We start from the raw sequence: 17,153 nt of genomic DNA, 5'->3' as shown, positions 1-17,153 counted from the left end.
GAGTTGCTGTCAGTTCCACTTCCTCTATCGACTCGCCGTATATCACGAGGATAATATCATCTGTGAAGCCGACCAGCTTTACGCCCGGTGGAAGTTTGAGCCTCAATACGCCATCATACGCCGCGTTCCATAGTACCGGGCCCAAGATGGACCCCTGCGGTGATTCTGTAGCTCCTCTCGCCTTCCTCGGTGTCATAGATTAGCACTCTGTTCTGGAAGTAGCTCTCCAATATCCGGCATAGACTAACCGGGACTCCTAGGTGGTGTATTGCGCACTCAATGGCGGTCAAGCTGACGCTGTTGAACGCATTCTTAACGTCCAGCGTGACAACCGCGCAATAGCGGATTCCTGTTCGCTTCTTTTGGAGCGCTATCTCGGCCGTTTTGGTTACAGCCCTAATAGCGTCCACCGTCGATCGACCCTTCCGGAAGCCGAACTGGTTATCCGAGAGACCAGAGTCATCGGGTTTCTCGGTATAGACCATCAGCCTCGACAGAATGATCCGTTCCAACAGTATTCCGGCGGTGTCCAGCAGGCAGATAGGTCTGTATGTCGACGGGTCGCCAGGTGGCTTCCCGGGTTTGGGCAGTAGAACCAATCTTTGCCTTTTCCACCTCTCCGGAAATTCGCCTCTGTCTAGGCACATCTGCATAGCCATTCTGAACATGTCAGGCTAAGCCTCGATGGCCGTCTTGATGGCTCATGTCGGGATACCGTCCGGACCCGGAGCCATGTTCAACTTAAGCGACTTCGCTATTGCAATGAGTTCGTCGTTCGTCACCGGGGCTACCTCGCTATGGCCGGTTTGGCTATAGGGAAGGGGGGCCCATGGTCTTGTATCGTGGCGCGGGAACAGCGTTTCCACGATCTTCTGCAGCATCTCTGGGGAGCGTTCTGGGGTGCTGACGCGCCCTTCGTTTTGGCCATGACTACTCTGTAGGCATCACCCCATGGGGTCGTGTTGGCTGCCTGGCAGAGATTTACGAAGCACGCCCGCTTACGAGTCTTAATCTCTTTATTCAGTTCCAGTTTAGCCGCCCTGTAGGCCTCGCTTCGTTCAATTATATCCTCATCTGTACGAGCCCTTTGCATCCTCTTTCTAGCTCTTAAACAGGATGCGCGGAGTTCTGCGATTTCTGGACACCACCAGTACACCGGTTTGCGTCCATTTCTGGGTAGGGATCGCCTTGGCATAGCGGCGTGACATGCACGGCTTAGGGTTCCGACAAGATCATCGCTGGATAGATCGTCGGTGTTACTCTCCATAAACAATCACTCCACAAATGCCGGCTTATCGAATCGCGAGGTCAGCCATCCCCGATGACGGTCGATGACCTTCGGCTGTGGCCGTCTTCCTCCGTGTTCCACTCTGTATCGAATCGCCAGATGGTCACTATGCGTGTATCCATCGTCGACCCTCCAGTCCGAGCTAGGGTTTAGACCCGGGCTCGGTAGTTACATCAATGATGGACTCTGCACCATTCCTACTGAAGGTTTTTTTGTCGCCTACGTTCGCGACATCCACGTTTAGTCTAGCCATAGCTTCGAGTAAGGCCCAACCTCTCGCGTTAGTCAAGCGGCTACCCCACTCAATCGCCCAGGCGTTGAAGTCTCCACCGATGACCACGGGACTCAATCCCACCATTGCGCTTGTTAACGATTCCAGCATAGACGAGAACTGGTCTATCGTCCACCTGAGAGGGGCATAACAACTGCAGTAGTATATGTTGAAAGCCCTACGCGGTGGACGCGACACAACAGCGGACCGAGAGAGGAATCAGCGGACAAGAATGAATCTAAACAACTGTGCGGTTGCACTGTACACGAACGAATGATATATTCTTTATTTACATACTACTTAAACAATATAAACAATAACACTGACATCGCATAAACGATCATGGTCAATCTCGTTACATAAAAGTTGCCTCGATTACGAGGGGTGTCCGAATGGAAACCCAACACTCCCCCTCAAGTCGACAACCCGAGAATCTACATTGTTTTATCACAGAACTATCTTCAAACAGTTTATCATATTCTCTCATCGACAACTTGTCCTTGCAAGTTTTGTTTATCTTCTAAACATTACTGTCATTTTTCCAACACAACATTTAACAAAATAATTTCCAGTCATTACAATTTCTTGGTTCAGTCTGAAAAGAATTCACGCTTCCAAAACATATTTCCTACAGTGCAACAAACAACAAAATTCAACTATCGGTCATGATGCCTACACACGCAGCTTGTTCTCTCTTGTACCGCCTATTGAAACTGGCGTCTTTCACAAAACACTTCCTAGCATTTGTCAAATCTTCAAAAAAATTTTAACTCATCGTTTTGTAAACCGAGCTCCCCCATCGCGGTGCTTACACTCACACAAAGCATTTAATCCATACAGTCTACCAGTGTACGGTGCGATAGCGATCACAGCCTCATTTTCTACAATTTCTGCTCTACTCCCGACGAATCTAACCTGCAGACCTGATCTCGTAGCTCGATTCACCGAGAACAGATTGCAACTAAGTCCGGGTAGATACAACACATTTTTCGCAATGCACTTCTTCTTCTTATTACCCAGGACTGCGTACAGAACTACGTCGCCACAATACTCCGCCTTCAACTTAGCTCCGTTGGCCACGACCACTTCCACGGGTTTCTCCAGACGCCGCATCTCACTGAAGTATCTGGAGTCTTTTATCATGTGATCCGTCGCTCCAGAATCCAGGAACCACTGCATCTTCTCAAGTTCTGCTTCTTTCGATGCCACAAAGCAGACGTCTGCTCCATCCGACAAACAATCTTCTTCAATCACTACGTCTGTTTTTCGATTCAAATCTTTCACTTTGCCACTGCCACTCGGTTTGGGAACCACTGACACTCGGCAGTTGGCCTGTTTATGTCCAACTCTTCCGCATCGAAAACACGTTATCTTGCCCCAAACATGCCTACTCGCCATCGCAACACCGACATTGCACACCGGGCCAGAAACAGAGATTAGCAAGACAAAACCTCTAGCACATTGGGGTTACGTCCTATCAAGTTAATGTCTTCGACAAAGTTGTTGGGTTTTATTTACGCCTCAAATTGCGCTTGGAATTTAGTTCGTAAAACCACCGCATAGGTGGCGCTGCGATGCTAACTTTTTTATTTTACATCCTAGAGCTTTGGCGTCTTCGGCAAAGTTGTAGAACAGGCAAAAATATGAAAAGTTGTCGAAGACACCAAAACTGTAGCTCTTAGAATAACAAAGTTACATTAAACTTTATAAACGAACGACTTAAACTTGCGGTTTTATGTCACTTCAGCCTACATGTTGCCATGGCAACAGAAAACAATAATCGCAGTAGTCGAGCAAGATCGTACATTTGAGATTGTATTTCACTCTTGCAACAATCATGCGTTTTGAGGAATAATACATACATTTGTCTGGGTATTAGTAGTAGAAATTCCCCTGTTTTAGTGTATATGAGTGATATAGCGTAATCTGCACCGTACTGATTTTGCCTGAATGAAACACATGTAGGTGAGTAAATCCACTTCTTGAATCTTTTTAAACATTCGGGACTGCTACAAAACGCTGCCACTCACTTTACGCCCACCGCAAATTCCAGATTGTTGTGCATCCAAATAAGTTTATTTTCAGTATTTGATAAGTCTAAAGAGGAGCTCAATTTGAGCCCAAACGTATTCAAAAAATAAAATGAATCGGATATAAGTTAGCTGAGATATTGTGGTTGGCGTAAAGTGGATTACAGCGTCTTACATGAGTCCCAACGCTACCTTTGTTTTATCCGTTTTCACGTCAAATCTGAAACAATATCAACCGCAATAGAAAATCTGAATGATTTGTCAGATAAAAGTTTCCGAATTATTCATTTTATAGTTTTTGTGTGATTTCAAAATAGCAGAATGGCTAAAGGTAGATTTTTTTATTTCCCTAATAGAGTATTCGTACCCTTTTTAAGCATATGGCTCCCATTTTAATCCTATGAAGAACAAGGGTTTGAAGCGTTGTTTGTTTTGTTTCTTATTTTTGTATTTTTGTTAGAAGTGAGCACTCAAAAAAAAACAAAAAGAACGGAATCAAACGGTGCCGTAATCGCTTGTTTTCAAATAGGATGAATTTGGGAGCGTGAGATTACTTATGACACTTACACCCTAATTATTATATCAAGCGTAAAGCGTTTGCTGAGAAATTTCTCATGAGCATCTTATAAAACATTTCACCATCGGGGCAATTGATTTTAATTTTCATATAAGATTTCACCTAGGTACTTCATCGACAGTTTTATGTTCAACAAAATCCCGCAGTATTCCGCATGCTTATGCTGCTTACTTTAATCATACTTAATATAATAAATATTAGTGAATTAAAATAATATACCTTTAGTGCGCTATCTTGACAACCCACAAAGGCCGTGAATGGATGATTTGTTAACTGTTATCTGATAAATTCTTCAGTTTTGCTGTTGATATTGTTTATAATTTGATGTTAAAATGCATGAACAAAAGTATAAAAGATACTAGAAGTGGATTCACCTACGAAAAAAGCGTTTGATTCGTGCAAAATCAGGAAGGTGCACATCGACAGCTGGCGATATTTTTTTTTATCTGTATTAACGAGATTTTTAGCCCTAGGCTAGTTCATCTCAGGACCCACGCTTTACTTCCCTTCCGAAGGAAGAACTCACATTTTTTGCGAGTTTGTCGGGAGTGGGATTCGATCCCAGGTCCTCGGCGTGATAGTCAAGTTTTCTAACCATCACACCAGGTCCGCTCCACTAGCTAGCGATATAACATTCATATACATTAAACAGGAATTTCTACTAGTAATACAAATGAATATATTATTCCTCAAAACGCATGATTGTTGCAAGAGTGAAATACAATTTCAAATGTACGATCTTGTTCGACTACTGCGATTATTGTTTTCTGTTGCCATGGCAACATGTAGGCTGAAAAACAAGAGAATGACATAAAACCACAAATTTAAGTCGTTCGTTCATAAAATTCAATGTAATTTTGTTATTTTAAGAGCTACAGTTTTGGTGTCTTCGACAACTTTTCATATTTTTGCCTGTTCTACAACTTTGCTGAAGACGCCAAAGCTCTAGGATGTAAAATAAAAAAGTTAGCACCGCAGCGCCACCTATGCAGTGGTTTTACAAACTAAATTCCAAGCGCAATTTGAGGCGCAGATAAAAACCAACAACTTTGCCGAAGACACCAACTTGATAGGACGTAACCCCAATGTGCTAGAGGTTTTTTCTTGCTAATTGCTGTTCCTGGCCCAGTAGGCCGTGTCGATTTTTGCAAAATTGCGAATACACAATCCCGATTAGTCACAAATGGTTGCAAATGGACCCAAATAAAGCCCTGCAAAATTTAAAAATTCTAAAAAATCGGTAAGCTAGTCCGCAATCGACTTGAAGTTTTATATGGGAATTTTAATTTTTCAGTATGGGGAAATCCAACTTTTCAAACTTTTGAAGAAAAAGACACATTAAAGCAACTCTAAAAATCCGCTCCCCCCCCTGATGATTTAGTGCATATATTAGGGAACATTTTGTTAGAAGACAACTTTTTAGTTGCACTTAAGATAAGGGCGTTATTAAATTTCGAAACAATGGACATTTTATTCGCATGATTTCTAACTTCTTTAATTGGCATCACTGCACGTTTTGCGTGTTGAAGAGGGCGGTAGGGTAAGGGAGGTATTTTGGACCCCTTTAGGAAGTGGATGAACAGTTCAGCAAAAAAAGAAAGTTCCCACTTCAAAATATGGATAATTTCAGTAGGCATTACGTAGAGCAACATGTTTTCTGTCGAGAAAGGCCAAACAGAACTCAAAATTATTGTAGTAAATACAAGAAATATCAAAACTCCTGAAGGATCTTGGGCTTCTATTTTGGACCACCTGATTTTATTTTGGACCACCAAGTGCACATATTTTGGCCCACCAAATTAAACTTCAATTGATTGATGAAATGAAAGTCACCTCAGCAAAAATTTCAACATAGTTAAAACTACGTAAAGTTTACATCTTTTCTATTCATTTTTTGAGGCAGGGAACGCTTAAAAAATACGTAACGGTAAACAAAGATAAAATTTTGCTGCAATTGCCAGTTTTTACGCATTGTTGTATGATGTTTCATAAAAAATGTTACGCAAAACGTGTATTTTTTTACATGACGTCAGTCACCATGCATAAATTTCGTAACGCTTCATAGAAGTGAGAAAGTCTAGTGATTTTGCTAAATATAAAGGCGTTCTTCACATATTGTAATGAGTGGAAAGGCCATCAAAAATAAAGTAATTTGAATGATACGTAAATTGTCAAACATACATTAGATAACACATTGTCTCAGTCATCTACTGATTGCCGAGAAGGACAACTGGATGACTAAACACCTGAAAATTTCATCTTGTCGAAAAGCTGTCAGGACACAAATCGAATCGAAATTTTTAACTTGGTGAAAAGTTGTTAGAACAAATCGAACCCACAACAATCTCATTGTAAAATAAACGTATAACAGCCCAGATCATGGGAGGTCCCAAGTTGGGGACTCCCAACTTATTCTATTTATCTGTTTTTAGAGTACATTACATTGGCATGAATATTTTCTCCCTTTAGAAGGAACTGGAGAGATGGATCTGACAGGTGGTCCAAAATATGTCCACATCTGATAATGTTGAACATATTTTGGCCATACCTCAAATCACCATTTTAGTAAATATTATCGCTCCACCGAGGTTAAGAACAGTTTATTTTGAGTTCTTACAAGGCCTTAACTACATTTACATGAAATAAATATTTATTTGTTAAATTTAATACCTCTTCGAAGCCGACTACAAATTTGTCATCTTCTTTGTTTTTGGTGCTTTTCCGTGCGTTTCATTGGAAGTGAAAGCCTTTCCCCTATTTTTGATACTGAACAGCATATTTAATTGTCATCCAAAATAAAGGTCATCACATAGTTGAATACTTTTCGTGTTCCAATAAAAATTTACCAAGATTTAGTAGAGATTTAGCAGTAAATATCATAAAACTTTCTAGGTGGGCCAAAATACCTGCCCGGTCCAAAATACCTCCACTACCCTAACAGCTATCTGCGGCGTCACCACCCGTCGCTGGATGGAGACGCAAGTACCTGATAAAAATGAGATAGTTAGGATTGTAAATATTCATGCAATATTGCTTTATAAAAACATGGTATCTTCGGCAAAGTTGTTGGCATGGTCAAGAGCTGTCCAGTGATGAACTAAATCATTGGCAAATCCATCGCTGGGCGGCGCTAGTGTGCATACAAACTACATGCAATAGTATAACGTATATGCGTGTATCTCAATAACGTGATAATTTAACTGTGTGGTGTCTTCGACAATGTTGTTGGCTGGGCCACGGGCTATCCAGTGACGAACCAAGTAAGTAGGAATTCAACCGTTAGGCGGCACTAGTGTGCATACAAACTGGATGCAAAAGTGCAAACGTATATGTGTGTATCTCAATAACGTGATAATTTAAGTAGGTGGTGTCTTCGACAAATTTGTTGGGTGGACCACGGGCTATCCAGTGACGAACGCAATACAGTCTAGACTCCTACTACACGGTTAGTTCGGGGGTGCAGTAGGAATCCGTGTTGTAGGAATCCCAGAGCTTATGGGATTTCGCCTAATTGGGAGTGTGAGCGAATATATCAGGAGTATTACAAGAGTTAAGAAATGGCAAAGTTGTAGTACTAGAATAGATCTACCACACAATGCGAACTAACATCCAATTAGTTGGCAATTTGGCCGATGTATGTAGAAGTGGTTGCTTATGTTCAACATATAGTTGGTGATTTCGCCGCTAGGTGCCACTATTTGTTAAGTAAAATTTCAAACTTTTTTAGCTCGCGATCCAGAGCAAATAGAAAAGTATCGTCTTCGGCTAAGTTCTTCAGGAAGTCAAGAGCTATCTGATGACTTAACATTGAGTTTGTAATTTCGCTGCTAGGTGACGCTATTTGTCAAGTAAAGTTTCAAACTTCTCTAGCTCGCGATCCAGATCAGATAGAAAAGTGCCGTCTTCGTCAGAGTTTTTTGGGAAGTAAAAACCTATCTGGTGATTCAATATTTAGTTGGTGATTTCGTTGCTGGGTGGCGCTAGTTGTTAAGTAAAATCTTAAACTTCTTTAGCACGCGATCCAGAGCAGATAGAAGAGAGTCGTCTTCGGCAAAGTTCTTCAGGAAGTCAAGAAAAATCTAGTGATGTAACAATTAGTTGGTGATTTCGCCACTAGGTGGCACTAGTTGTCAAGTAAAGTTTAAAACTCTGCTATCTCGGGATCCAAAGCAGATCGAAAAGTATCGACTTCGGCAAAGTTCTTCAAGAAGTAAAGAGCTATCTAATGACTTAACATTTAGTTTGTGATTTCGCTGTTAGGTGGTAATTTTGCCTCTAGCTCGCGATACAGCGGAGATAGGTAAGTGTCGTCTTCGGCAAAGTTCTTCAGGAAGTCAAGAACAATCTTGTGATGTAACAATTAGTTTGTAGTTTCGCCGCTAGGTGACGCTAGTTGTCAAGTAAAGTTTCAAACTTCTATAGCTCACGATCCAGATCAGATAGAAAAGTGCCGTCCTCGTCAGAGTTTTTTAGGAAAGTAACTGGTGATTCAACATTTAGTTGTTGGTTTCACCGCTAGGTGGTGTTAGTTGTCAAGTAAAGTTTCAAACTTCTCTAGCTCGCGATCCAGAGCAGATAGAAAATTATCGTTTTTAGCAAAGTTTTTAGGAATTCAAAACCTCAGTTTTGATTCAACATTTAGTTTATGGTTTCGCCGCTAGGTGACGCTAGTTTTTAAGTAAAATTTTAAACTTCTCGAGCTCGCGATCCAGAGCAGATAGAAAAGTGTCGTCTTCGGCAAAGTTCTTCAGGAAGTCATGAGCTATCTGATTAAATAACATTTAGTTTGTGATTTCACCGCTAGGTGGCGCTATTTGTTAAGTAAAATTTCAAACTTCTCTGACTCGCTATTCAGAGCAGATAGAAAAGTGTCGCCTTCGGCAAAGTTCTACAGGAAGTCACGAGCTATACAGTGAACAATTAGTTTGTGATTTCGCCGCTAGGTGGCGCTAGTTGTCAAGCAGGGTTCCTGATTTCCACTTTTCATTTTCTTCCACATTCGAAGGTAGTCAGCAGCGAACGGTTGACGCTTTAGTTTGTGTGTTTACTTGTCAGCGACGACAGCCAACTTCGGCGAACGGTGGGAAGCCTCACTTGGAAATTACTCATTCGTCCACATTCGCATCGCAAGCGATCGAGCGGTGATGCGGTTCGTGAGTGATACGAGTGATTTTGTGCACACGATTTTTTTATGTTTTCAAAAAATGTTCATTATTTTCTTTGCTAATCTAGCATTTCAACAATAATACACTAAAAATTTATGCATTACATGTAAAAAATCTCTTCAAGTCATGATAATAGCCGATTTGATCACTCACCAGCATTCTTCACCATTCGCCATTCATTCATTCGCGTGCGATCGAAACTGCGACGAACGGCAACGAATATCGAAGTCAAACAATTTGCGCATCGCTTCCCACTGGTGATTGGGTTGCATGTTTGATCACGACTATCCGTTTGCTGCATCTTTCTCGATTCGCTTCAGCAAAGAGGAATGAATATGAATGGAGTGAGGCGAATATACCGATCCTTGTTGTCAAGTAAAGTTTTAAACTTCTCTAGCTCGCGATCCAGAGCAGATAGAAAAGTGTCGTCTTCGGCAAAGTTCTTTAGGAAGTCAAGAGTCATCTTCTGATTAAAAATATAGTTTGTGAATTTGCCGTTACGTGGCGCTAATTGTCATGTAAAGTTTTAAAACACTATCTCAGGATCTACAGCAGACAGAATAGTACTGTCTTCGGCAAAGTTCAACAGGAAGCCAAGAGCATTCTGGTGATAAAACAATAAATTGGTGATTTAGCTGCTAGGTGATGCTAGGCTGCTCGGAATCCATAGCAGATAGAAAAGTGTTATTTTTGGCAATTTTCTTCAGAAAGTATAGACTATACAACAACCTGGTGATTCAACAATTAGGAGGCAGTTCGCCGCTACGTGGCGGTAATTGGCAAATAGAATTTTGAACATCTCTATCTTGGATCCAGAGCAGGGTTGATAATCTTCGTTCTCTTCACCGCGCAAAGAAAAAACAATGATAGAACAACATTGATGACTAGCTTTTTCATTGCCGGTAAAGGGTTCCACGATGAACCCGAGGATGAACTTCAATGATAAATAGTCTACCACCAACGTTTTTGTCATCCTTTTTGTTCCTTGTGAACGAGCGGCGACCGGCCAAGGAAACGCCACTAGGAGGTAGCATTTATTGGTGTTTCAGCGCGTATGCTATTGTTGCACCGCAATAGTTCTGTTGCTTAATAGTAATCCCAAGTAACACGCTTGTCACATAAGGGCGGAACAAAAACCTGCTGCTGTAACTTTTAAGTGACAAGTGCGTTACTTGGGAAGTATTGACCATTCAGATGCAAACTTTTTTGTACACATTTTGAAATTCATATTTGTGTGTTACTGTGCGACAACATAGACTCCGTCCACAGACAAACAGACGTAACACTCTTAAACATGGCTTTGCACGTGCATTTAAATATCAATTCAAATTTCATTTAATTTCTACTATCCTTCCACCAGAGGCGCTAGTGTTCGATCGTTTTGACGTTTGCCAGTGTACACGTTGCTGAATTATGCAATCGACAGTATCTCGAGCGGTTCTTCGAGCAGGTGGCTGTGTGCAATAGAAATACACTAGAACTCCAATGGCGCTATAGTCACTTTTCCTATTTAATTAAATTAATTACTTTTATTGTAATAATTGATTGTTTTTAAGTGTCCAGCTTGAAGAGCATCACTTGTTTTGGTAAAAAAAAAAAATGTTTGACACTTCTAGTACCGCTATTGACGCTGTAAGGGCGTGGCAAACTAGATGTTTGTCACACGAACAGTCGCGACATTGGACTTCTGTGGCTAGTTATTCTAATCTGTGTGCTCTTGGAAAATATACCGGGCAAAACTTTTTGATAAAATTCCTCCAAAAAATACGTCTGTTTGTCTGTGCTTCGTTGCTTAGCGCACTTGAGCGAAGAGCGAAACAAAACGACAAAAGATTTCATTTTTCTTAAAAATGCAAGCCCTTCATGCAACTAATTGTTGAACCATCAGATTGCTCTTGACTTCCTGAAGAACTTTGCCCAAGACGACCCTCTTCTATCTGCTCTAGATCCCAAAATAGAGAAGTTTGAAGCTTTACTTGACAACTAGCGTCACCTAGCGGCGTAATCACCAACTTATTATTAATTCACTCGATAGCTCTTGATTTCCTGAAGAACTTTGCCGAAGACGACACTTTTCTATCTGCGCTGGATCGCGAGCTAGAGGCAAAATCACCACCTAACAGCGAAATCACAAACTAAATGTTAAGTCATTAGATAGCTCTTGACTTCCTGAAGAACTTTGCCGAAGTCGATACTTTTCGATCTGCTTTGGATCCCGAGATAGCGGAGTTTGAAACTTTACTTGACAACTAGTGTCACCTAGTAGCAAAATCACCAACTAATTGTTACATCACAAGATTGTTCTTGACTTCCTGAAGAACTTTGCCGAAGACGACTCTCTTCTATCTGCTCTGGATCGCGAGCTAAAGAAGTTTAAGATTTTACTTAACAACTAGTGGCACCTAGCGGCGAAATCACCAACTATATGTTGAATCACCAGATAGGTTTTTACTTCCTGAAAAACTCTGATGAAGACGGCACTTTTCTATCTGATCTGGATCGCGAGCTAGAGAAGTTTGAAACTTTACTTGACAACTAGCACCACCTAGCGGCGAAATCACAAACTAATTGGTTAGCCACCAGATTGTTCTTGACCTACTGAACAACTTTGCCGAAGACAGCATTGTTCCAAATCCAGTAGATCTTGAGATATCGCAAGCGATAACTTATGAGTACTTCTACTGGCGAGTGAACATAAGCAACCACTTCTACATACATCGGCCAAATTGCCAACTAATTGGATGTTAGTTCGCATTGTGTGGTAGATCTATTCTAGTACTACAACTTTGCCAAAGAAAGTATGGTGTTATCTTGTAATACTCCTGATATATTCGCTCACACCCCCAATTAGGCGAAATCCCATAAGCTCTGGGATTCCTACAACACGGATTCCTACTGCACCCCCGAACTAACCGTGTAGACTGTATTGCGTTCGTCACTGGATAGCCCGTGGTCCACCCAACAAATTTGTCGAAGACACCACCTACTTAAATTATCACGTTATTGAGATACACACATATACGTTTGTACTTTTGCATCCAGTTTGTATGCACACTAGCGCCGCCTAACGGTTGAATTCCTACTTACTTGGTTCGTTACTGGATAGCCCGTGGCCCAGCCAACAACATTGTCGAAGACACCACACAGTTAAATTATCACGTTATTGAGATACACGCATATACGTTATACTATTGCATGTAGTTTGTATGCACACTAGCGCCGCCCAGCGATGGATTTGCCAATGATTTAGTTCATCACTGGACAGCTCTTGACCATGCCAACAACTTTGCCGAAGATACCATGTTTTTATAAAGCAATATCGCATGAATATTTACAATCCTAACTATCTCATTTTTATCAGGTACTTGCGTCTCCATCCAGCGACGGGTGGTGACGCCGCAGATAGCTGTTACCGCCCTCTTCAACACGCAAAACGTGCAGTGATGCCAATTAAAGAAGTTAGAAATCATGCGAATAAAATGTCCATTGTTTCGAAATTTAATAACGCCCTTATCTTAAGTGCAACTAAAAAGTTGTCTTCTAACAAAATGTTCCCTAATATATGCACTAAATCATCAGGGGGGGGAGCGGATTTTTAGAGTTGCTTTAATGTGTCTTTTTCTTCAAAAGTTTGAAAAGTTGGATTTCCCCATACTGAAAAATTAAAATTCCCATATAAAACTTCAAGTCGATTGCGGACTAGCTTACCGATTTTTTAGAATTTTTAAATTTTGCAGGGCTTCATTTGGGTCCATTTGCAACCATTTGTGACTATTCGGGATTGTGTATTCGCAATTTTGCAAAAATCGACACGGCCTACTGGCCCAGTGTGCATTGTCATCGTCGCGGGTCAACATATTCTGCTTCATGTCGACGTCGAGTAATCGCTTCTTCACAAAAGCCATAGTTACACCGGCGGGAATCGTCTCAATTGCCGTAACCACCGAGTCAAATGACGAAGACAATGTCAACAGTAAATGACAAACTGCATCGGAATCTTCTACAGTTGCTCCACTTTCTTTCAATTCACGAATTAAACGATCGAACTGTAGTAAGTGCTCCGGCAAACTAACACCACCTCCCTCCACATATTTCAATGTGAGGAGCTGCTTTCTCACGAACAATTGCCCGGCAACACCTCGACGCTCAAACACAGTCTTCAGCGTATCCCAAATCCGCTTCGGGGTCGCACAATCTTTCACCAGTTCGAGTTGACTATCCGCTATGGCCGAAATAATTATTGCCTTGCACTTTTTCTCCGCGGATCTTCGTTCTACCATTTTGATTTTCTTCCCTGATTTCACATCCGCGTTATCGGTAGCCATCGCTTGCAGCTCGTCGATCTCAGCAATCTCCCGTTGGACGCAATCCAGCAGATCGAACGTATCGAGGATGGTCTCCATCCGGAACTTCCAGTTGTGGAAGCCGGTACCATCAAACGCGGCGATTTTCACCCTCTCGTCCATACCTGGACCCATAGCCTGTTGAAAGCCCTACGCGGTGGACGCGACACAACAGCGGACCGAGAGAGGAATCAGCGGACAAGAATGAATCTAAACAACTGTGCGGTTGCACTGTACACGAACGAATGATATATTCTTTATTTACATACTACTTAAACAATATAAACAATAACACTGACATCGCATAAACGATCATGGTCAATCTCGTTACATAAAAGTTGCCTCGATTACGAGGGGTGTCCGAATGGAAGCCCAACAGTATACCCCGTTGATCTTCGCTATTGCGAAGCCCTCGTGCGACGTGGAAACTATTTCCTGGACCGGAAAACGACCGGTTGTACAGATCGTCGCTAGCTTGGCCTTATCCGCTACCCAGTTTCCGTTATCGGGAGGGATACGGTATGGGTCCGATAGTAGTGCGATGTCTGTACTTGACTCCGAGACTGACTGCCATAGCAACTGTTGTGCGGCTTCACAGTGGTTCAGGTTTAGTTGTGTAACCTGCATTATCGTTTGGAACTTCGACCTCCTCGCGTGCCTGGACATGTAGGCCCGCCCGTCGTGTGGCCCTTGTTCGCCGTGCAAATCAGGCATTTTGGTGCAGAGTTGCACTCCCTGGTGATATGGCCTTCTACTCCACACTTCCTGCAGAGCTTACTCCGGTCTGGGCCTTTGCATGCCCAGGACTTATGCCCTTGCTCAAAGCACTTGAAGCACGCCACTGGCGGCTCGTATATGCTGAGCGGGCACACTGACCAAGCTACCTTGATCTTCCCGACTGAAATCGCCTTATTCGCATCCCCTACGGGGAGTTTGAACGCGGCTCCGTTCTTCCTCTTGTTGGCTTGCTGGGGCTTGGTATCCCTGCCCCTTGCGCGCTTCGCAACCGGCTTAGCAGCCTGGTTACCTACGCTAGTCTTCACCTTCTCTTTCTGCGGCTTTGCACCTGACTCTGCCGGACGCTTCTTGGGCCGCGTCTCCTCAGCAGGTTCAGAAGGCTCAGCAAGGAGGAAGTTGTCCGTTTGGACAATGGAGGCCCCTGCAGCTAGCTATCAGGTAGATATTTTGCCACGCATATCTTCAACAGAGTATGATGAGGTATTGTATGCAGTTGCTCTCTACCGTGTTTCTAAAGCGCTCAGAGTTTGCCTTTTCCAGCAGTCTTACACCCCTTGGCTCTGTTTAGGTCTGGGGCTCCACAGCTTGATAATCGTCACTGATCTTGTACCGACTTTTCAAACCCTCTAAGCAGAATACTTTGAATGAGTGTAATCAGTTTCGTACCTTTTAATTCCGCCCTATTTTGCGTATCCTTTGACAGATACGTGTATTTCGACTACCACTTGTAATCTTCCTCAGTGTCAGTTATCCACTTCTAACTGTATATAAGTGGTACGAAACTGATAACACTCATTCAAACAACGTCACTGATGTTTAATCTGTTCGTCGAAGCGCTACAATAATTCAACAACATGTCGAAGTGCCCTCTCCTCCTGGTAGCCACCATAGTTTTATCTTTCCACAAGTTACCTTCACGATCATTGCACATGACGAAATACGGCGCTATTTTTCTTCTCTTGTCATTGGCAGTATCGCAAAATTTCCGCCTATTAATTTGATCCATACAGTTTCCCGCCTCAGCAATGATATATTCTTCTCTGATTTCTTTTTTTCTGCGGTGCATTATTTACTTGACTACTCTCGCTTTATCTTGTACCGCTGCCAGATACCATATAATATCATCTGGCCTCTAACAACGTTCTTCTCATTCGTCTTTTTCCGGTACTTCTTATCGAGCCATGAAATACCAGCTAAGCATACAACTCTTGGCTCTTGGTACTTGTAATCATATTGACCCGAGGAAATAAACGTAGGAACTTGCAAGGCCCAAAGCTATGTTGGAATTACCGTTTTGCAGTCCAAGCAGAAGGCCATTTATCAACATTACCGGCATGTTATTACTTTAAAAATGTCTAGTTTTAAATAATTTTGAAATGGTTCACATTAAGATTACCATTAAATGGTAAAAAAAAAAGTTATAAAATCTTACCTCATACAATTTTTAAAATTTGAATTGATAAAAAAAAATTGTCTGTTTTTTCGACAGCTTCGTGATAATTCAAAGAGTCGTACTTTTAAAGTTTTTTCTATTTGTGAAATTTTGTAAAATCTATAAAGAAATTAGATTGTTCCATTTATTTACGAAAACCCCAAGTTTTTCTATATTGTTACGGAATAATACGTTATTGTGATTTTAATGAGAGGTCTTCCATCTTCCAATAAACAATTGATAGAATGATAAGCAACTAACAAATTTATTTTCTTATTCTTTTCAGGTAAGTCAAAACGATGACCCAACCGTCAAAACATTGGAAATAGTTATGGTAATTGATTAGCACGATAAGCATATACGTAACTGGGCAGGGGAGAACCTGTCCCTAGACCAGGGCCCATATAGCCGAGGCGGTAAACGCACGGGTATTCAGCATGACCATGCTGAGGGTGACGGGTTCGATTCCCGGTCGGTCCAGGATCTTTTCGTAAAGGAAATTTCCTTGACTTCCTTGGGCATAGAGTATCTTCGTGCCTGCCACACGATATACGCATGCAAAATGGTCATTGGCAGAGGAAGCTCTCAGTTAAAAACTGTGGAAGTGCTCATTGAACACTAAGCTGAGAAGCAGGCTATGTCCCAGTGAGGACGTTACGCCAAGAAGAAGAAGAAGAACCAGTCCCCCTCTCCCACAAACACAAACTTTACATATGCAAATACAAAACAATTAACCCTTCTGGGATGTTAGGCTGGGCGCAACCTGTCTGGGCCATATTGACCCCAACATTCTACTAGGGTTAAAACCAGTATCACAATAGCAAATAACGATGGAATCCATTTAACTTGCGAAAGTGTAAAAGCGAATACTTCTGTTTTTTATTTCTTGAAATTAAAAATATTTTCAGTCGAACTGTAAAATCAATCCACCTAAAAGTGCTATACTTCATAGAACCTTAAAGTGGCTTTTTTAAAAGGCCTTATTTTCAAGCTTTTTTTCGATGATTTATCAAAAATTAACCCTCTAATATCCGATTTTTATTATTTTGATCTAAATATCATTTTTCGTCGTCCATTTCGTCGTGATTCTTCTTAATTCTCGATTTTGTGAGTTTTGATTTTGATTTTTCTACTTTTTTTTTTGAACATCCCCACACTTTCATATTTTTTTCTGGAAGCCTATTTGGTATACCATTTTTTTAGACGAACATATTTTGAGATTTTATGACTATTGTGAAAATATTTTTTTTTATTTTTATTTTTTATGGAAAATTTTATTTTCTGTCTGAGTTTTATTAAAGCTGTTTTA

At 41.6% G+C, this 17,153-nt stretch overlaps 1 protein-coding gene across 1 annotated transcript in view; it reads left to right on the top strand.

Annotated features, from left to right (window-relative positions):
- LOC134286409 (irregular chiasm C-roughest protein-like) overlaps nt 1-16,777 on the top strand; it is an 81,876-nt gene extending 65,099 nt beyond the window's left edge. Inside the window, exon 4 of the mRNA XM_062848020.1 lies at nt 16,131-16,777. Coding sequence (XP_062704004.1) covers nt 16,131-16,147 — 17 coding nt within the window. The 3' untranslated portion in view covers nt 16,148-16,777. The remainder of the gene's footprint in view (nt 1-16,130) is intronic.
- The last annotated feature ends 376 nt before the right edge of the window (nt 16,778-17,153 follow it).

This window comes from Aedes albopictus, chromosome 2, assembly GCF_035046485.1.
Source record: "Aedes albopictus strain Foshan chromosome 2, AalbF5, whole genome shotgun sequence".
Taxonomy (NCBI): Eukaryota; Metazoa; Arthropoda; class Insecta; order Diptera; family Culicidae; genus Aedes; species Aedes albopictus.
This window is presented reverse-complemented; position numbering and strand designations above follow the sequence as displayed.